Here is a 22359-nt window from a genome sequence, read left to right on the forward strand (position 1 = left end):
AGCTCTTTGAACTGAGTCAGAGACAGTGGCCTGCCATCCGGGAGTCAAATTTATTTTATCTGGTAAACGGGGATTAACTTAGCCTTATTCCTGGATCTTGTGAATCAAGCTAACAAATTATATCATACAGTTATAATTCAGTTCATCTAATACAGATATTCTCATTTTAAGAGTGCCTCTGCCTTCCAGAGCAGTATGTCAGATACAGGTTGGAATGTCTTTATTCAGTCCAGACTGAGCTACTTCCTCTCATTCATGTTGTCCTTGACTTGAGGTGACATGCTGCCGGGTTATCTGCCCACATGAATGCAAGCCTTCTCTTGCCGTCTTTTTGCCACTGCATTTGCTATTTAAAAGCAAACTCCCCTCTTTTTCCATCAGGAACACAAACACCCAAGGAAGTGTTCAGGGGTGAGGCTGAGAGACTGATGGATGGTGTCACACTCATCATAATTGGCTGTGGTAGATCATGCCATTTGTCATAGGAATTATATAATTCACTGCATTAAAAGCATTACAGTTCGTCCCAGCTGTCAGTTTCTCATCTTTAAAGAAAATATTGTCGAAATGTAGAAATTTATATTCTTGTTCTTATATCATCTTTCTTCTGGCAGGTTTGGGTCAGTTTTCTTAAATGATGGTGTTGGAATTTGAAATTATTTTACCTGTGCACATACTGATGATAAAAGACATACATCACCCACAAAATTACCATTTGTTTATCTATTACTTCCCTTGTTACCTTGAATTCGCAAAGAAAACTTTGTTGTTCTCGCATGCCTCCACAGTAAACGAAGAATCCAAAAACAGAGAAAATTAGAGAAAGCAGTTTCTGAAGAAATTGCGGGTGTGAATGCTCAAGCTGAATGTCTTACGCGACACTGCAATGCTGGCCTGAAAGGCTGAATAATACCATGCATATGAATGATGAGAAATATTTGAAGGCTGTTTGAAAAATTGTGTATAAATGTCAACGAATAGTTGAACGAGACCAATACTGTGAAATATTTAAAGGTTTTTTAAAAATCTTATGCTACACTGCAGTGCCGGGCTAAATGTGTATAAATGTCACTGAATAGTTGAATGATAGCAATACTGTGGTATATTTCAAAGTTTTTGAAAGGCTGAAGGTTGAAGTAAAAGGAGGCCACATTTAACAACAGCAAAACTATGTCAAAACACCTGTTTACTAACTTTCACACAACTCATTCAGTATAATCCAAGTCCTAATTATCCAGTTAAATGCTCAGTGCTTTGAAACATATTACAGTTTTGAATATGTTGGTTAAGTTCAGGGCTGCTTCATACATTCATCTTAGTTAGATATTTGACTACTGTGCACTAAGCAACAAAAATAGTTCTGATGTTTTTTTATATAATGGGAGAAGTTGTGACATACTGAGTTTTACAGTGGCCAGTACATGATAGACCAGCTGTCATTTATCCAGTCATATGCTCTGTACTTTGCAAAAATAAGTTTTTATTTTTGTGCACATGGGTGAGTACCGCACCTGAGCAACTCAGTGGATCGCACAAGCACAGTTCAAAGGCACACAAATGGGGAAGTGTTTAAAATAGTAAGGTTTAGCGAAAATGCATGTTTGGGAAGTACTGAGACTTGGATTGCTCTGAACGAGTTGTGTCAGAGTTTTTAAATAGATGTGTTGATATAGATTTGCTGTTGTCAGGCACGACCCAGTTTTACTTCAGGCATTAAGAGAGTTCACAGTTTTTGGATTCTTCGTTTACCGGTGACATGCAAGAATAACTCAAGTTCACAAAATTAAGGTTACACGGAGTGAGTTATTGATGCTCATCTCACCTTCTGTGTACTGTGTGTTGTCACCCTAAACTAAAGATCAAATGACAGTCGATATGAACTCCTGACAGATCTTGAGGGTTAAGCATACTAGTTCATTCTTGACCTCCATGCTCATCACCTACTATAACTTTTCTTTAACTTTCTGCCATATCTCACAGCCTTCTTCAGCAAAGTATGTATATGTACGACCACTTGTTCTCATGTGACAGAAGTTCTGTATATAGTACTGCACTTAGGTGACTAAAATCACCTTAACAAATTCCAATTGCTGAAGAATACTGTTATACATAGTCATAAGCTTCGAGTTTAGAATATCATAGATACAGTCTTGAAAGTCTGTTGCTAAAGGTTAAACTTCCATACACACATGATGTCATTTTCAGATTTAATTAAAATTAATGAAGTTAATGAGTTGTCCTTTTGATGGGTATCTACAGGTCCTTAAAAGTCTTAAAATGTCTTCAAAATTCAATGTTACAATAATAAGGACTTAAAAGTCATTAAATGGTCTTAAATTTGAATTTGGTAGGTCTTAACTACAACAAGCATCTAATAACCATATTCCTACATAACACTTACCTCTGCACAGGAAACATACACACTACTTGCAATGCTTACCTGTGATGCTTGAATAAGTAAAACATATTTGTTTGTTTTACCCTGTTTTGTCAGGTGTAGTGTCTGACACCAAAACAGTAGCAACAACAACAACCACCACCACCACCACTGTGTTTGAACATTTACCAGTAAATTTATTGACCTTATATGATATATTATTATTTTAATGTGCTCCTCTGTTTTGCAATGTGGAACACCCATAGATGGCCTGGAGTCCTTTGCAGAAGGAAGATATGGTCACAATAATACTACTACTACTGATATCACTATTTTTTATACAACTATATTATATTAATTTAAGTATATATAGTATGTACCACAAGCGAGCAGAATTTCATATGGAAAGCATTATGAAAGAGTATTGAAATGTGTACGTCATTTCAAAATGCAGTACATCCCCCAAAACATTTTCACAAATACTGCTTAAAAATACAAATTACATACATTGGCACATCATTTGTCTTTTTTATTTTCTTTTTTTCAAGAGGAAAAATATTAATTTGGCAATGACTCATTTGAAGAGTGTGAATATGCCCTCATTCAGTAGGTACGTGTTAATTTGATGAAAATATCACCTCTCATTGGCTGTTGTGAAATTTACCAAATTGGGTAAGCCCAAATAAAAAGTTTGTTTATGTTGACTGACTCTTCTGCTTTTACCTTGTTAGTTCCCCTACTTATTTGCAACATATATCATTAATATTAATATGTATTTAAAGTGTAATAAGCTTTAAATGGATGAAAACAAATATGAGGTATTCTGGTGTTACATTTTCGACATCTTTCATCATTTCCAATTTATAATTAAGCAGGAGGCCATTTAATCAGTGCACATATAACAACGCAGGTCAAGTTCCAGCTTGATCTTCTCATGAGCAGGATGTTTCGTAGAAGACGGCCCTCGTCCAAATGCCATATTTAGTTACAAATTAGCTCACATCATACAGTCATGAATATGTTATGTAGTTTAGGGCTGCTTTGCTTATTATTTTTAGTTAAATATGTGACTCTTGTGCACTAAGCAGCAAAAATAATTCCAATATCTTTGTTTATGTTGTGAAATACAGAGTTTAACAATTGCAGGTACATGTTAGTCCAGTTGTTGTGGAGCCACAAGAATGTCCCCTTCCCTTCAGAGTCACATTGGAGGCTCTTAGCTGGAGTAAAACATGAATATTTGAGAGCGCAGTCTTGTCCGTGTAGTCTATTACTCCTCATTATGAAGTTATGTGACTCAACAAGGCGACTCCACATAGTCATTGTCGAGGCGCGGGTGGAATGGTGATGCCAGTGAGCGACTGATGATAATAACTCTGGGTGCGAGGCAGTCATCGCGGCGATGTAAAATGTTCCAGATGAGCATGGCCGCAGCCATCGTGGCCAGCAGGCAAGCAGCTATGTCCAAGTAGCAGGAGTAGGACAGGTGTGTGTAGGGCCCGATCCTGTAGAAGGTCACAAGTCCAATCACCAGCACAAAACCTGTACGGGAGCAACGAGAGAAAAGGCTTCAGTCAGTGAAAGTGCACTATTATTCTCTTTTAGCAACATCACATTGCAAGGTGAGGCTTCATCTGAATGTATTTATTGAACACTTAGCTGCTAGTGTTGCTAAAAACTGGTCACAGGAATGAAAATATTATTCAGGCACTCTTGGGCAGAGCAAAGAGAAAAATATTTTCTGTGACTCTATGTATGTATGTATTTTTACTATTTCTAATTTAGTATTTCTTGGATATTCAGAAAGTTATACTTGAAAGGTTTTATATGAGATTTTGAACGATACATTGGAGTCCTGAGCACGGAGTGAAGTCATATTCTATTTGTGTGTGTTGTAATCAGGCTTCTCTGTTCTTTGTTTAGGTGGCCGGGCCAGCCACATTGGTGCAAATGTGTCCTTTCCTTCATAGCCTACTGGCTAGCTAATCACCGCCACACTGCGCTGTGCTTATACGGCGGTTACTACTAATAACTCTGTCCCAACCCATTGTGGCAGGACTCCCCCCAGGTTAGCACTGTTAGCTTTGTCAACACTGTTGCGGCTGTAAGCATCGTTAGCATGGCCAGCACTGCCTTCCACTGCCATTTCAGCTCAGTCACCTCCGTGTTTACTTGTGACGTCAGAGGTGAGAGCAGTGTGCAGGCAATCCTGGCCCAGACAGGGCTCCTGCAGATCTTTAAAAAGTCTTAAAAGGCATTAAATTCATTAATCCAAAAATATGACCACAACTGGCATCAATATATCAATCTTTCAGAAGTCTTAAAAATGTTCAGGACATAGGAAGTATGAATTTTATGAATTGTTTTCTTTGACATTGTAAATAATTGGTGATATCTATTTTTATTAATTATTTACAGAAAGCCTCTTGCATTAATGTCATGCAGATCAGGACAGTGAAACCACCAACACTCAAATTTTGTTCCTGGTCAGGATACTCAGAGCAGACGATCCACTGTCTGCTAGCTAGCTGGGCTACATTGGAAAATGCAAATTCATTGAAAATTGGCTGTTTTTACCACATGGCTGAAATACATATGAGGCTTAGTATATTTTATGAAAACATTTTTCAAAGTCGGCACGATTGGAATCAAGGCAGTGGAGTCCCACATGCAGATTGAGATACACAAAATCCCCAAGAAAATCCACAGACAATGAAGTATTTCCCAGATATGTTCTACCCTCGTTTCTGCCATTCCTATAAGGTGTTTTTCCCCAACATTTAAAGTAGATTAAAATTGTTTTTAATCCCCTGTCATGGATGTCATTCTTTTCAGTTCAGGCTTGGTTTTTTTCTATAATATTGGTTATTGTAAAATTGGTCTTAATTTTCATTCTCAATGTCATTTAAAAAAGTCTGAAAGGGTCTTAAATCTAACTTGCCTTTATACTAGAATAAGAAAAAGATGATTTTTCATAAATTAGTGTTGATTTTTATTTTTTATTTTTGGTTAAACATCATCTTAAAAGGGTCTTAAAGAGCATTGAATTTATGTGTCTGATAAGTGCAGACACCCTCACCTAATTATTCATTATATCCAGATTACAGATGATTATTCATCAAAAATCTCATTGTGTAAAATTTTGTGAAAGCACAATAAATATAATATTGATATTGAGGTATTCTGTTAAAAATATTGTGATATTTGACTCTCTCCATATTGCTCAGCCACAGCACCTTTAAAGATACAGTAATTTAACAGTGGCAAATGAACCAGAAGTGTCAGGAGAGAATTCAGAGATTTTGTCTTAAGTACGGACTTGACTTAACAAAGTTCATTTAAGGGACTAATGTTTCGATGCCAGGAGTGTCTTCATCAGAGTGAAAACCTGAACCCAAAGTGTCTTTTTAAAATCCTGCATAGTCACGTTTAGACTTCCATCCCTGTGGGCTTGTATTTCACAGTTCAGGGGAGCTCTGTGTGGGGCCTTTGAATTTGGAAATCTGTTTCCTCCTCGGAAGAACTTCTGAGATCTCTAGATCAAAGTTCTTAATAGCACAAAAAATATCAGAGCATGAATGTATGCGCGGAAAGGCCTTTGAGATGTTTTATCTCCTGATTTCTTTGATTCACAGTAACTCACGCAATGAGGAACTCCTGTTTGCATGCGAAGGTAAAAAGCCACAGCCCTTCAATTCCATGCTGTTCCTCTGATCTTTACTTTGTTTTATCGACGTGATCTAATGTGGAAAGTTATTCACTGTCTCCACAGCCCACACCTTTCCTCATTCCTTAGAGGTGTGTATGAAAGCCGACATTGATCAATGCTACTCAGGTATCGCCCAGTCAATCCCTCATTCAAGTGTGGTCTGGAGCCATCCAACAGTTCAACAATAATACAAGTCTGAAAACGTGCCCTGTCCACAGTAGTATAAATACAGGGACCAAAAATAATCACTGGAAATATGGATGTTGGTGCTTTAGGATATGAATCAGTCAGTTTCCTGAAGCAGTCAGCGGCACCAAGGGGGGGATTTCATTTATATTTCTTTCTCTTCCTCTACAGTAAGATGGCTGTCATTGTTTTAAGTAAGGATGTGGATAATTGTGTCTGTGTATCGTTGCGTGTCAACCACCGCATGTATGCGTAAGAATGCAACAGTTTAATCTGTTCGTGTTGAACCCGTCTGGCTCCTTATCCAAGAAAATGAATAATCTCTTGTCCAGGTTCCAGTCAGGGTGGGCTGTGTGAACCTCTTTTTTTGGCACAGACTTATCTCTCAAACTTCCTTCCCCTTCTTCCTCTTTCCATCCTTCCTTCCTTCCCTCCTCCCCACACCCTAAGCTTCAAGGTTAATATATTTGCTAGACATTTGACATGATCTGTCACACAGAAGTCTTATCTCAAGTCCAGGTCTTGGAAATTCATTTCACTGATTTCTTTTCCTTCCAAGTAGTAATGTCTTGGTTTATACTTAAAGGGCACATAATTGATTAGGGTGGCTAGCCTGCCTGGACGTCTTGCTCAAACCTTTAACACTCCCTTATTTGCAGGAATCTCTTGAGCCACAGATTCCTGGGAAACATTGACTCCTCCCTGAGCCAGATTTAACCGATCTGAACTGAGCCCCACAGCTGAAATTCCTCAAAATCACAGAAATGGTAATGCGTGTCCCAGAGGGACATGACCTGCAGTCATGACTTTTGAGCTGTGTCCATTCAGAAAACACATTCCAGAGTTGTCTCCAGGGGTGAAACAACCAATATTGTGTTTTCAGCGGGGACCTGCCAAAACTAGAGAGATATCACTGAATGGAATTGGATATTGTTATTCCACAGTCTGCTTGTAATAGCTGAGCATTTTGGCACGTTTGAAAATGAAAACATTCCTGAGAAAGAGAGTGATTTGTAAAAATATCTCCATTCATTCAGAGGTGAAACTCATTCACTGACTTCACGGGGGAGGTCTAACGTAGCAGTGGTGAATGGATTACTGAATGCTGCTGTGGACAGGGCCAGCTGCAAAACGTATTTTAGCCACCTAAAAAAAAATCAATATCAGTTTAAGGGTATGCTATATTAGAGTATTTTCACTGCTTTACCTTGCTGTCAGGCAGCTCTTTCCGATGGGGAAGTGAAGCTGTTATATCCATCTATGCTTTCTTCAAAGCCACCTGACTCCGTTGACATAAACAGTCATTTTACCTCAAAGAACATGGGAGTTGCTGGTTGGTGGCCACTGCCTTGATTGGTCAGTTTGGTTGTGTTATATTTTGTGACTCTGGTGAATCTGAACTAACCCTCTAAAATACCAAAGTCACACAACAACACAAACCAATTGAACTGATCAAGGCAGCGTTAGGCCAACAACTCTTGTGTTCTGTGAGGTAAAATTACTCCTTTTGTCAATGGAGTCTTGTAGCTTTGAAGAGAGCAATATAACAGCTTTAATTCCCCATTGGAAAGGGCTGTCTTTATGGCAAGGTAGAGCAGAGAAAATTTTCTAAATGTGGCGTACATTTTAAGTGATATTGATTTTTTTAGGTGGCTAAAATATGCTGTCCCTGTCCACGGCAGTACATTACTTAGCTTCTTTGGTGGTGGTACTCCTGTCTCCTTCTCCAAAGTGGGGCATACTGACCAGAGGTAATACTCTCACTATGGATATGTACCACAGACAATCCCACTTAAAAAACTACAACCCCTACAAGTAACTAACTTTCATTATTGATGAATCTGATAGTTATTTTCTCTATTTATCAACTTGAAAAAATAAATAAATATTCAGTTTACTATGGGACAAACACAAAGACAGACTTTGACACAAAGACAACAGCAAATTTGAGAAGCAGAGTTTGCTATTAACATGCTAGTGTTGCGTCTCTAGGGATGGCAATGTCAGTCCGATGGTTGGTCCACCACTTCTTTGGCCCAGACTGAAATATCCCAACAACTATTGGGAGTATTCCCATGAAATTTGGTACAGATATCCACAATTCCCTGGATAAATTCGAATGACTTGGGAGGTCCCTTGACTTTCCATCTAACACTATTAGGTTGACCTTTTTTAAGTGAAATGTCCCTTGGGTAGGGATTGTTTTGTCATTTCTGCTTAGATTTATATTTTATTAAAAACTCCCAAATGACAAGGAAGTTGAATATATAGAGAAACCCCATTGACAATGATAGAAACCAAATGAAGAACTACTTGAAGAATTAATTACCCCTCATTCCACTTAGATTGTCCACATATTGTCTAATGTAATTCATATCTGCTAAACTCTTAATTATACTCTTTGATACTTATTTCCTGAGTATACTATTTTTGGATGGAGACATCCCATTTACCAAGAAACATGCCATCTTATGGCTCAGCAGCTTTGTTTGCCATATATAGTAAAAGAGTAAAATTGGAAGATGCTGTTTTTCCAGAGAGCACTACTATTTTTGGATGTCAGGGAAATAGGTGTGTACAGTTTAGTACTTTTTAGACTTTGTCACCATTGCCAACATATGTGGACATAGTATCATAGGTCATCCCTGACCATCAAAGCAGCCATTGTGTACCATCTGTGTTGGTGATTGTTTGTTTATTTTGCCATTGTCTTCATTAACCATGAGGTGAGATGAGTTCCTGGTCAACTGAGGTTTGGCTGCTGGTGGTGGTGTCTAATATTGGAAAACACTGTAATGTTGGGTGGGTCTCAGACAAAAGCCCTGATCCCTGCTGCTGAAGACGCTAACGATAAAGAGCAGATTCTTTATTTGCCGCTGCTCTTGGACATTTTGTAAACACAGACATAAAAGCTAGGCCAGCTTATCTAGACAGAGGCGATTCCTCTGTGTACCACAGGACATTTCTCCAGCAAAACACACTATAAACATACAGCCACAACACACACACATTGAAATACACAGACATGCATGCACAAAATCCCTCCTGCCAGCGCGCACACAAACACACAGTCCCTGTCGAAACTGTCTTTCCCGTCCATTCCCCCTCCCCTCTTTTTCCTTCTTCAGCTTGGGGGTTTGCATAACAGGTAGTCACAGACATTTCCTCGTCCTGAGCAGGGATATCCTGGCGCCCGACAGTCGCTCCCTGGCTCGCTGCAGCTCTGGCCCATGGACTCTGGACTAAGACTAAATTTAGACCCAGAGCAGACCCCCTTCATGCTGCTCCGCCACAATGATACCAACCGGTTGAGCGACCACTGCACACAATACAACACGCTTCCTCAGCAGGGGCGCTGGCACAGGCCATACCAGCCAGCTCTTGGTGTGGTACAGTGGGATAGATAGATAGATAGATAGATAGATAGATAGATAGATAGATAGATAGATAGATAGATAGATAGATAGATAGATGGATGGGTGCTGGTTGTGGTGGAGTGGGTGTGTTACAGTGACTGCATTAAGTGATGTCCAGTGCTAATTAATCATGAGAATGGCTCTTTGTCTGTTTTCTGGTTTCCCCTACTTTTCCTGTCTTAGTTTGTCTATTGTTGTATTTGGTTTATTTATACTTTTTGTCACTCTATGCCAAAATCAGAAACACTGCGGTTTCAGCATGTTTAAAAATAATGATGTTGGATAGTACAACAGTAAGTTCAGTCAGTTATAACTTCCTTTACTGTGCACTGCCAGTCACATTTTACCTACATTTGGACTTAGATTTAGTAAACAAATATTGTCTAGCAGCACCCCCAAAAGTCGGAGTTTTTTGATAAAGGATGAAGCATCGTGATGCTACAGGGATACTTCGGCCTTCAAATCATATTCTAGATGTAAGGAAACATTATTTTTTGGTACAGACCCCAGCGAAAATCACATTATCATCATTTCTATACTCTTATCAGTGAAATGAAATGAAATGCAAAAATGATGATTTCTACTAAAATTGCATATTGTGAATAGTTTGTGAGATAGCAGAATATTTCATCAGACAGGTGCTTCTCTGAGGCCTGTCCTCTGCTGATGCAAACAAACAAGGTGTAGAAACATTGGTACTCACTGGCTAGCTGGAAGAGTGCAGCAATGGCCTCCTCCCACCACTGGGATTCCTGTGTGATGAAGGGCAGCTCCATCAGGCCTAGGAGGAAGATCAGCTGGCCGACAGTCAGGGCCACCGTCGCCATCAGGTTACATGCCCGCATCATGTCAAACTGCACTTGAGGGACCAGAGAAAGAGCTGTGTCATTTTTACTGCTCTGTGATGGATGACGAGTTAGGTTGAGTCTAAATCCGAGGTCTTTATCTTTAAAGGGGAATGTAGTTTACATTTTTAGCAACATTGGCACGATAACAGTTTTATCATGAATGGTGAGGCATGTCTTTGTCTAATGTTAGTAGGCAGTGCTGCCCATTGTGCTCAGTAGAGTTGGCCAGCGGACTTTCACCCTTTTTCCTTGAATGAAAATTTCTCAATGGAGCTTAATTTAGCAAAGCAGCTAAATCCATCCCAACACTGACTCTGCCTGAAAACTCATCCACTTAGTGATTATACTCAACATAATGGCCCAACAAAAGATGCATTTGGCTTTAAAATATATCACATTCTGTTAAGTATTGGCTGGCTGCCATGTGCTACTGTTTACACCAATATATCAAATCATTGACCTCAAGCAAAGCACTTAGATGGGTCGTACATAACAATTTAATCTGTTCTTGTTCATTCTTTGAATTCAATAATTTGGCTTTGAGTTTGTAAATGTTAATCATCTCTGGCCCTACTACTGCATATGTTGCTGATGAGGACTATTAAATCTTGGATACACCAATCTATGAGTCAGCCAGTGTGATGAGAAAAAGGAAGTACACTGTGAAGTTAAAAATAGGACATAAATAACATCATTATATTGTGCTTTAAATCAGAAATAGCATAAAAACTTACATTTGACTGTGCTGCGGGACTCTTGGTAGCCTGCATAATCAGAGCCCCATCCCAGACCTTCGCACTGCCTCTGTGTCCCCTGCCCCCTTCTCCCAGCTTGGAGATCATCGCGGCCCCTTTCCCCACCAGTGGGGCACATCCTCCATAGTCCCACACTCCGCTTGCGTCCGTCCTCCAGGGCCTGCAGGACCCAGCTGGGGGTGAAGGCTGCGACATTGTTAAGGACCAGGGACAGCAGGGCTACTGCCACCGCTGCCGCCACCAGCCTCTGCACGGCCATGCGGCGCCCGACGCCCGCCACCTCTCCCCCTCCCTCGTGTCCCTCCACCGACCCCTGATCCTCTGCGGTGTCCTGCCCGCTCCCTCGCCTATCCTCTGGGGCAGCAGCACCAGCAGTGCTCTGGGCCTCCTGGCTCCTCTCCACCTCCTCCTCCACCACCACCACCACCACCACCTCCTCCTCCTCCAGCTGTTAGCTAGTGTTGTCCCAGCTCACACAGAGGGAGAATTGGAAGTTGTCTTGCTTTGAGGCTTAGCTAAAGGACATCTCCATTCATCCTCATTCAGGAGTTGGATGTCGTTGCAGCAGATCCTCAGCCCTCCTCCTCAGATAGCACCGCGGGTACGCCGGGATTAATCCAACTGGCACCCAGGTCCATTCCACTGGCTCTGGCTGGCTGCAGCTTGACTCTTGGATCTTGCGTCTTGCTTGATTTCCTTTATCTTCCCTTCTTCTTCAGCGTGTTGCTTATTGCACTGGTCTGACTTCTGTGTGTGCAGCAGACCTCCCTGTGCAGGCAGTAGATTTTTTTTCTTGTCCTTTCCCTTCAGCCACTTCACATTGCCTTCAGAAGAGTGCAGTTGCAAATAAGCAAAGATTCTTGGACAGCGTTGCTCAGAGCTGACTCGTCAGTGGCTTTACTGAGGCTTACCAAGACACTCTCTCAACTAAGAGAGCCCCTTCTGCCTGACTGGAACGAGAAGTCCTTTAACACACCTCCTTTTGCTTCTTTCTGTCTTTCCCTCGCTCCCTCACTCACTGTTTCTTCGCAAAATCCTTGAGGTCAGAGTTGAAATGTGGGGGAGTTGCTTCTCGTCACAGACTGAGACATCAGTTCACAACTGTAGCAAGCTTTTAACAGGCAGCTCCCTCCGTCATGAACACTTTAAATGTGTGTGTGTGTCAGTGTGTTTGTGTGAGAGAATGTCCAAAAAGACCCCCTCTTAGACGTCACTGTTGTGTATTCTTTTGTCTGGAACCCAGGGGGCGTTCGCTAAAGTCCTCTCCCTCTCTCTCATGTGCAACAAACATATTGGCTGCCGCAGTCAGCCAGCAACAGGATGTGTTTCCTGAGAGGAAAAGAGGATGGGAAGAGGGGCCAAATGTAGACCTGTTCCTTCTCTTGTCTTTCCTTTTCTGGCTCTCTAGATCTCGCCGCCCTGTGTGCAGCTCGCTGCATTTTTCTCAGCACTTTAAAATATCTCACGTTTCAGTTTCAGGATTGGTTTTTCTGTGACCATATAAAGCAAGTTTTTGGCCAAGAGTTGCTACTCTTGCTTTCTTTTTCTTCACTTGGCCTCCGTCCCCCCCCTCGTACAGCAGGGCCCCTAAAGATTTGGGGTATTTCCTGTTGCCTAACTTTAATAAACAGCTCACATCTGTATCAGCTAAAGTACGGAGGAGGGAGGTGGACGCAAATAGAGACCAGATGGCTGTGGAATCTTAAATCTGGAATTGAAGCAAAAGAAAAAAAGGGGGTAGAGGGGCTGATTTACGTCAGCAAGACAAAAGAAAAAAAGGAAAGACAGATAGAAAGCACGCCTCTTGCTTTGTGTTAAAGTCCTGCACATATTCTTACATCGCTGTGCTTATACGATGTGTATGTGCAGGAGATTTTTGTTATAATCGTGGTAAATGTTGAAATAATACTACAATCTTAGAGATCTGGCCAGTGAGAACAAATACATTTTTGGGACAGCTTTGTCACAAAATTCTTACGTGCACACTAAGGGTTGCAAATATAAACCTGAACTATAAAAAATTCTGTGTAACTGTATTTACTGTTGAATACTAGATTTCCAATGCAGTGAGCCACATGTTACCCCTACAAACAACCCATTTCTCTTTTCTCTGTAGTAAAGCAGTATGGGAAAACATGGCACGGATGTGTGTGAAAACCCGCCGACTGGATGTGGCACGCGTGTGCCTTGGGAATATGGGAAATGCCAGGGCAGCAAAAGCACTAAAGGAGGCGGAGGCTGAGCCTGAGCCAGAAGCACAAGTGGCAATGTTGGCCATTCAGCTCGGCATGCTGGTGAGATATTCAACTATTAGAGTGTAAATAACGGATATATATATATTCACTGCTTCACTCACAAATAGGCTAATAGAATAGCTTGTGCCCATTTTCCTCTGTCCTATTTATGGGGTACCTTAAAGACAGATTTTATTTTATTTCTCTGTGTTTGGCTATAAGGTAGCCTTAATTTTACATTTAAGCTTTTGAAATTCTACATATGACAGATAGAGACATGAAATATATATTGAGTGATGTACTATTCATTCTTTTATTCATTCATCATTTTTAGTCTGAGAAAACATTCAAAAACAGAAAAAAAAATTGCAATAGAGAAAATATAAGATGATAAAGACAGAAAGGCCACTCCCTCGTTCCAGAATACAGTCCACCCAGGCATATTTATTCTGTTCTTCTTGAATAACCCCAAAGCCATGGTCCAACATAATGCCACATCCTTTGGCTACAAATCACACGCCCTCTTTTTAGGCCGCCGCATTGCACCATGTAAAGACCGTGGGACTTTCCCAAACCAAAAGCACTCATCTTTCCATCATCTTTTCCTGTCCTCCAATAGGAAGATGCGGAAAAGTTGTACAAGAGCTGTCAGCGCTATGACCTGCTGAACAACTTCTACCAGGCTCTCGGCCAATGGCAGCAAGCTTTGGAAACAGCAGAGAGCCACGATCGGATCCACCTGCGCACCACCTACTACAATTATGCCAAATACCTTGAGTCCATGGGAGACAAGAGCCTGGCCCTCGTATAGTAAGACAGAATCTGTTGTGGTTTTATGTTAACGATGCAGTAGTTTTGGCATTTGTGTCTTACTGTGGAAACCAAGTGTGACTGTCAGCCTTGTTGTTACAGTTATGAGAACTCAGACACACACAGAGTCGAAGTACCCAGAATGCTCCAGGACGACACATCATCTCTAGAGATCTATGTTAACAAAATGAAAGACAAGTAAGTCCTGAGCCACTCTTGGTGGTAAAAAAAAAAAAGCTTTCTGAAGAGGATAATGCATGATTCTCATACTGCCACATACACTAAGTTACATTTAAACAGCAGATCTGTCTTATCCATCTAGGAACATCTATAAGTGGTGGGCCCAGTACCTGGAGAGCCAGTCAGACATGGATTCAGCGCTGCGTTTCTATGAATGTGCCCAAGATTATCTCTCACTGGTTCGAGTCCAATGCTACATGGGGAACATTCAGAAGGTGACTCAGTTTGTATGAGGGGTGTCCTGTAACATGTATGTAATACTTTATCGAAACAAGTTACATTTTATTCCTTTTTAGGTAATGCACATAAGAAATTACTTTTTTTTTTTTTTTTTTTTTTAAATATAGATGTTAATAACAGCCCTCCACAGTGACTTAACTCTCGTTATTTGCACTTGACCTATACTGTCCTACAAAGGCAAAAGACCTTAACTCACCAGAGTGTGGAACTGAGAAAAATTACTTTTAAGTTGTTTTGGTTTCCAGCCAAATGAGTTGTTGGTATAATATTGGAAATGTGGCAATTCTTTGTTTTTTACGTGAAGTTATTTATCCACATAAAAATCTTTAGCTTCGACCTGACCTTTGACACTTATTTGGAATTTAAAGTACTCTGCTTTTGCATTGTCTTCAAAATAATAAGGGGTCATTTACTCGGTTCACTGACATCAACGTCCATTCAATCTCTCACTTTGTTGTCAATGAACGTGACAAATATATGGTATGCTGATAATTACAACCTAGATGAAATCTACTAATTTATCATTAAACTATCCACTTAATACGATAATGTAATATGAATAAGAATCAATCAATCAATGTGTAGGGTTTTTTAAAACCACTTTACTTTGTTTTTGATTGTACATTACCAGCTCACATCAGCAGGATCTAATTGGGCAAACTAATGTTTGTATTGAATAAAAATAAAACCTTAAAGTATCATTTTTCCTAACCCTCAAAATTGCAAGTAGCTACACAAAAAAACTCTAAAAGATAAACAAGCATTCTAGGCACAACAAAAAAAGCCAAGGAACCTTAAGTGACATTACGGAATTTTGTTCTGGTTTTTCCTTTTTCTAGTTAAAGGTCCAGTGTGTAGAATCTAGGGGGGTATATTAGCAGGAATGGAATAAAATATTGTATGCTTTCTTTAGTGTAAATTCACCTGAAAATAACAATTTTTGTGTTTTAATTAGCTTAGAATGAGCCATTAATATCTACATAGGGAGCAAGTCCTTGTCCACAGAGTCCGCCATGTTGCACCGTCAATTCCACAGTAACACAGAGTGGACAAACCAAACACTGGCTCTAGATAGGGCCATTCTCATTTTTGCATTGGCCACCGTATTTAGCAGCCTCTCTGCAACAAGCTGAACACCATTGGAAAAACACTGATTTTTAATGTGAAACTGATTTATTCAGTGTTTTTACTGGTTTAAATCACTGGGTCCATTTGTCAGAATAGGAGGAGACTTCTGCGGAAAATTCGGCTCTCGGTAAAAACCTCCTGAATATCTGGATCTTAAATTATCAGAGAAAAAAGGTGAGCACACATCAGCAGGTGCTTGGCTAGCAGCCTGTCTGTAATGAGCGGAACAGTGTTGAAGAAACATGTGAAACAGCTTTATTTAGTGTTTTTACAGGTGTTAATCGCCTGGTAAGTTTGTATTGGAGAGGACGAGACCTCTGTGGATAATTCGGCTCACAATAAAGAAAAAAAACCCCTCTTGAACAATGAACATTGAAGGAATCCTAACTGGGAGTTCACACTTGGCACATGGAAGAAGTTTCATCTGATTGCAATCTGCAATCCTCATCTCCAGATGTCACAAAATCCACACACTGCTCCTTTAAGTAAAGCAAACACAACCTGCTTTTTTTCAGCAAAAAGCAACACAGGATATTTGTTTATATGAAAGAGCAGGTCTTTATTGTTCCAAAAACAACAAAAAGTCATTCTTTTGCCTTTGTTTGGCAGCTTAGGTACATATTGTGCTGATAAACATCCAGTAGTAATATTGATATACTGTGCTGTCCATAAATGTGAGAATATGTATTCATGTCTTTTACCAGGCATCTGAGATAGCCAATGACACAGGTGACAGGGCAGCATCATACCACCTGGCCAGACACTATGAGGGCCATGATGATATCAGACAGGCTGTCCACTTCTACACACGAGCCCAGGCCTACAACAATGCCATACGACTTTGTAAGGTAAAGCACTGGAACTGTGTACTCTGAATACCCAACATACAGGTATTCATGAATTATTTTTTCATGATATTCTTTGGCAGAAATGCTGATTGTTCATTCATCACTTCAGTCTTCCCCTCAGTGAGTTGTTCATGTGTGTGTGTCCTGTCTGAACAGGAGAATGGTCTGGATGATCAGCTGATGAATCTGGCTCTGCTCAGTAACGCAGAGGACATGATGGAGGCTGCCTGTTACTACGAGGAGAAAGGCACCCACATGGACCGAGCCGTCTCACTCTACCACAAGGTCCCTCACAACATGTCTGCTTTTTCTGAATAACTGAGGTTATGCTCAGGTTGATGCATTCTAAATATCTCCACAAGGGGGCATTATTGCGCTGTATATTTGAAGCCAGAGGATTTTTTTTTTTTTTTTTTTTTTTTTTTTTTGTTACAGCATGATGTCTTTTTTCTAATTTCTCCACTGTAGGCTGGTTACGTCTCCAAAGCTCTGGAGCTGGCCTTTGCCACCAAGCAGTTCTCTGCACTCCAGCTGATTGCTGAGGATCTAAATGAGTACTCTGACCCAGCCCTCCTCGCACGCTGCTCCGACTTCTTCATCACGCATTCCCAGTATGAAAAGGCTGTGGAGTTACTGGTAGCAGCCAAGAAGGTACCTGTTTGTTACACATCATCACCCATACATGAAAATATCAGTTCATATCTGCGTTCTTATGTGTGTCTTTTCATTTGTGTGTACATGTAAAGTATCATCAAGCCCTGGAGCTGTGTGTGACCCAAAGCTTGACCATCACAGAGGAGCTGGCAGAGAGAATGACTGTGACTGATTCAAAAGACTTGTCTGAAGAGGCCCGAAAGGAGCTGCTGGAGAGGATAGCAGACTGCTGCATGCGTCAGGGCAATTATCACTTAGCCACGAAGAAATACACACAGGCTGGCAACAAGCTCAAGGTAATGCTGTTATGTGTAGTAAACGCTGTACAAGGGTGGGTAGAATCTGTCTTTCATGATCAAAAGACAGGTGGTGCTTCTTTGGCAAAAATAAGTGAAATAAAAAGAAGATTACTGGCTCAAAAATACACTTGAATGAAGAGTAGAGGTACACTTTAGAAAAATGAACTTGATCAGCAACATGTGCAGTTCACACACACAAATATGATGCACGTTCATATATGCCAGTGTTAAACCTAAATAATGTTGGTTATTTTTCCCAACAGGCCATGAGGGCACTCCTCAAGTCAGGTGACACAGAGAAAATAGTATTCTTCGCCACTATTTCTCGCCAGAAGGAGCTTTTCATCATGGCCGCCAACTACCTCCAGTCTCTGGACTGGCGGAAGGATCCAGAGATCTTGAAGACAATCATTGGTTTCTACACCAAAGGCAGGGCACCAGACCTACTGGCTGGCTTCTATGAAGCCTGTGCTCAGGTGGAGCAATACGTCATAAAAATATCCATTGATTTAGTGGTGTTTGTTGTTAGTGCTTGTTTGGATGTGAGTTGACAATAAGCAGTTTGGAAGAAGTCTGTTAAATTAAAGGCTGTGGTCTCATATAAGCCTGTTCTGTTGGATAATTGTTACCCCTCTATTTCTGGTGATATGTCATTTATAATAGTTGCAATAGAGAAAATACATTTGTCAAATAACTGTTTCTCTTTGCTGCTGTTGTTTACCATTGTTAAGGTGGAGATTGATGATTACCAGAACTATGAAAAGGCTTTAGACGCTTTGACTGAGGCTTACAAGTGCCTCTCAAAAGCAAAGGACTCTTCATCTGGACAACATGATGTAAAACTGGCTGACCTGCAGCACAGAGTCACACTAATCAAGAAGTTTGTCCTCGCACGCAGGTAAGAATATAACTCACATTTTATTTTGCATCTTGATAAGTCCATCTTTTTTCCTTCAGAAACAGACACTTTGTTGTGGAAGGTGTTTTTAGTTGCCTTTGTCCTCTGTCTGCAGGCTGTATGCAGAGGATGCTGGTGAGGCAGTGCGGTTATGTGAAGCTTTGCTGGAGGAGCCTGAGTTGGACCCTGCGGTCAGGATTGGCGATGCATTTGGATTCTTGGTAGAACACCACTGTCAGCAAGCCAACTACCAAGTGGTGACTACCATGTTTTCCTACTTTTTTAATTAGTTGAAATGACGATTGATTGTTAATGTCTCCAGATTTATGGCTCTTCTTTCCATCTTTCTCCTCAAGGCCTACCGTAAGCTGGAGGAGCTCCAGAAGCTTTTGCCATCGCAGAACGTCAGGTACTACGTTAGCCAGGCCAGCCTAGAGGCCCTGCAGAAAGAGTTGGGTATACCCATGGAGCGTGGTGAACACAGGCACAATGTGAAGGAGGAGGATGAAGTGGAGGAAGACTTAAATGTCTCTTAAAGAAATCTTACTTACGATTTTTTAATGATATGATATATTTTCATGTATTTGGATTCAAGAATCTGCATTTTCAAGGGCATGAATATGCAAGAGTGCACTTTTTGAGACCGGAGACGACTGTGCAGTTGGCGTCAGAGTCACCAACAGAAGTCACATTGGTGAAATGAGCACAGTAGTTGCTTGTAACTGAGGGCACTTGTCTATCACATACATGGACGAGCACTGTGGAGCAAAGACAGAAGAGACGAGAGGAGAAAAAGTGACACCAAGACCACGTGAGGTTATTTAAAATCTTCCACACTCTTAAAGACAGGGTGTCTCCTACCTCATAAACCAATATTGTGACCTGCAATATATTAAAGTGCAACTGTAAAGTGTGATAGAGGACGAAGTCAAAGAATCAACATAAGGGGCTCTAATTGTATAGTTTTGATATATTAATGGTCATATTCACATAAATTTAAACAATATTTCAGTCTAATGTAGAGGTCGTGTATTCAGATATACACTAGATTGTCTAAATTCCACTGAATCTTCACTATATGTTGAACACAGATTATTGCCTTTCATCTGAATTTTATATTTAACATGTTTGCTGTAGATTTATCCCCACATCTAATGATAAGGTTTACAATCATTTGGTACAATGTATTTTGTATTCAATTAATGTATTAAATGTAAGTATCCTCTGTGTCAAAAGTCAAATTTCTGTAAAGAATTTTTCAGCTATTTTTGATAACATGTGAGTCGATTTCTACGTAGCACGTGAATTTATGTGTTTTACACTACTATTGTTCCTATATATTGTTAAAGTTCCTATAATAAAATATTTTTAAAATTAAACTGCATTGTATGTATGAGACAATACCCATTATTTAACCATAACATGAAGCCAGTGTTGTCACCAGTGTTGGGAAAGTTACTTTTAAAATGTACTACCAGATGCTCTGTAAAAATTGTAATGATTAGTCTAACTATTTTAATTACCTCATCAAAGTAGTGTAACTTAATACATTTGATTACATTTCTAAGAAATGCAATAAGACTGAAAAATGTCTGAAAATTGGCTATGTCAAAAGAAGGTATTCCTGCATGGCGAACAGATGCAAAGTAACACAAGTAATGTTATATTCTATATATAAACTTTTTGCCAGAATAATACATGTGGATGTAACTAATTTGGAATCGCCAACATTTTGATTGGGAACTGTATATAATTACTTTTTTTCTTAGCAACTGTATTGATTACATTTACATTTATTTGTCATTTGATTACATGTAACTAGTTACCCTCCAGCACTGGGTCTGTTACAGTGATATACCAGCCCATCAAGCTTAGTCGTTTCCTACTGTAGCCACAAGATGGCGCTGCTTTCAAAGACATTTACTAACCTGGTAAATGTTAGAAGCAGTGGCTCAAATACATTTCAGTGGAGAGTTAGAAAGGCATGGTCCGGCCTTGTTGGTTTCCAGGTTGAAACAATCAAGGCTAAATCACATCTAAGCAATAATTTAAAGGGATAGTTCAGATTTTTTAAAGTGGGGTTGTTAAGGTACCTATCCATAGACAGTACATTGCATACAGTAGATGTCAGTCGGCAGGTCCCCAGTATGGAGAAGCAGGCTGGGAGCTAAGTGAGCTACTGCTGTGGAGGGTTAGCAACAAAACATATTGTAGCCACCTAAAAAACGTCCCACCTAGAATAATCATCAGATTAAGTGTATGCTATACTGAGAATATTTTCACTGCTTTCAGACAGTGATTTTCTAATGGGAAAGTGAACCAGCCAGACTCCAATGAGAAAAACAGTGATTTAACAATGCTGAACACAGGAGCTGCTGGTCTACCACTGCCTCAAACAGTTATTCTTTTTGTGTTATTGTGTGACTTTGGCGTATAAAAGGGTAAACTAGTATTCACCAAAGTTACACAATAACACAAATTAACTAACTGATTGAGGCAGCGGTAGACTAGAAACTCCTGTGTTCAGTGAGCTAAAATTATGTTTTTGTCAATGGCATGTGGTGGCTTTGACGAGAGCGTAGCTAGGAGCTGTTAACGGCTTCTCTGAGTAAACAGGTTGTCTGATAAAAACACAAAGTGGTGAAAATATTCTCAATATAACCTGCACTTAAACTGATATTGATATTTTTAGGCGGGATTTTTTTAGGTGGCTAATATGTTTTGTTGCGGACCCCATCCACAGCAATACATTGCTTAGCTTCTTTGCCAGACTCCAGTCAGCTTCTCCCAAATGGGGATGTGCTGACTGACATGTACTGTTTGTAATACACTAACTATGGATAAGTAACCAATACAACCCCACTTTAAAAAAAAAAATCTGAACTATCCCTTTAATGTAAGCGTATGTGGTTTCCATACAGCCTATTTATGTAACACAAAGGAAGTAACGCTTTAATCCTCAACGGTTGGTTAAAGTCAAATACACCGTTAAATTTACTTATTTCTGAATATTTACAGTATCATTTGTATCTGCAAAAAGTGGTAGCTTGTTAATCTCCGATATAAAATGGAATAAACTAAAAATAACCGTTGTCTACAACAGGTTTTGTCTCTGTTGTCGAGCCATGGCAACTTATTGTTGGTGGATACAGTGAGCTGCTGCTGACAGTGGATAAAGATGGACACACAGGTAACTTCAAATGAACTTCAGGAGCGACTTCAAGCTCTGACAGAAGAAAATGTAAGTAAAATACACTTGTCAGTCTTCATATGCGGGTTTATACCGGGTTATACGCACTTTTTACTCTTAAACAAGGCCATTTTTAGCTAGGTAACGTCAGTTGGTCTGTGAGGTAAGCTAGTTTACTGGGGCAAGTGAGCACTCAGGTAGTTAGCATAACTGTCCATGAGGTGTAGCTACAACACAGCCAACATGGAAAGTGAATATTGCGCCTTTGTCTCCTCATTGTACCAACCGTTTCTGTTCACCTCACTTTAGTTGCAGCTGCGTGACAAGAATGACCGCCTCCTCACCAAAGTGGGCTACCTGGAGAGCAGACTGGGCCACCTGGCCAGCTCCAACACAGACCTGTCCTGCAGGCTGGTCCAGAGTGAGGAGGACAAACTGAAGGTAGAGTTCATCAGCTGTGTTGAGCAGGGATTAAATGAAAAGGAATTTAATGTATGTTCTGTATGAAACCAGAAGAATGTGTTCCC

At 40.3% G+C, this 22359-nt stretch overlaps 3 protein-coding genes across 3 annotated transcripts in view; 2 read left to right on the forward strand and 1 right to left on the reverse strand.

Moving 5' to 3' along the window:
- The window catches only part of ift140 (intraflagellar transport 140 homolog (Chlamydomonas)), a 30564-nt gene extending 10571 nt beyond the window's left edge, over positions 1–19993 (forward strand). The window contains exons 19-30 of the mRNA XM_049563173.1: positions 13408–13585; positions 14145–14335; positions 14438–14533; positions 14658–14790; positions 16648–16791; positions 16948–17076; positions 17260–17442; positions 17538–17741; positions 18008–18220; positions 18476–18642; positions 18758–18899; positions 18999–19993. Coding sequence (XP_049419130.1) covers positions 13408–13585; positions 14145–14335; positions 14438–14533; positions 14658–14790; positions 16648–16791; positions 16948–17076; positions 17260–17442; positions 17538–17741; positions 18008–18220; positions 18476–18642; positions 18758–18899; positions 18999–19178 — 1960 coding nt within the window. The 3' untranslated portion in view covers positions 19179–19993. The remainder of the gene's footprint in view (positions 1–13407; positions 13586–14144; positions 14336–14437; positions 14534–14657; positions 14791–16647; positions 16792–16947; positions 17077–17259; positions 17443–17537; positions 17742–18007; positions 18221–18475; positions 18643–18757; positions 18900–18998) is intronic.
- tmem204 (transmembrane protein 204) lies at positions 2882–12631 on the reverse strand. Its single transcript, XM_049563175.1, has 3 exons — positions 11271–12631; positions 10392–10547; positions 2882–3919 (listed from the first exon to the last, which is right to left on the reverse strand). The coding sequence occupies exons 1-3, from the start codon at positions 11548–11550 to the stop codon at positions 3675–3677; spliced, it is 681 nt and encodes a 226-aa protein (XP_049419132.1). The 5' UTR covers positions 11551–12631; the 3' UTR covers positions 2882–3674.
- A 1555-nt stretch (positions 19994–21548) lies between the features above and the next one.
- ccdc78 (coiled-coil domain containing 78) overlaps positions 21549–22359 on the forward strand; it is a 45003-nt gene continuing 44192 nt past the window's right edge. The window contains exons 1-3 of the mRNA XM_049563727.1: positions 21549–21607; positions 21746–21883; positions 22142–22273. Coding sequence (XP_049419684.1) covers positions 21821–21883; positions 22142–22273 — 195 coding nt within the window. The 5' untranslated portion in view covers positions 21549–21607; positions 21746–21820. The remainder of the gene's footprint in view (positions 21608–21745; positions 21884–22141; positions 22274–22359) is intronic.

This window comes from Epinephelus fuscoguttatus, linkage group LG20 (genome assembly GCF_011397635.1).
Source record: "Epinephelus fuscoguttatus linkage group LG20, E.fuscoguttatus.final_Chr_v1".
Classification (NCBI taxonomy): Eukaryota; Metazoa; Chordata; class Actinopteri; order Perciformes; family Serranidae; genus Epinephelus; species Epinephelus fuscoguttatus.

Coding starts and splice junctions, on each gene's coding strand:
- tmem204 (XM_049563175.1), bottom strand. CDS start 11,550: ATGGCCGTGCAGAGGCTGGTGGCGGCAGCGGTGGCAGTAGCCCTGCTG. Junction 10,548..11,270: donor GTCCCGCAGCACAGTCAAAT/GTAAGTTTTTAT, acceptor TGGTCCCTCAAG/TGCAGTTTGACATGATGCGG. Junction 3,920..10,391: donor TGCACTCTTCCAGCTAGCCA/GTGAGTACCAAT, acceptor GCTCCCGTACAG/GTTTTGTGCTGGTGATTGGA.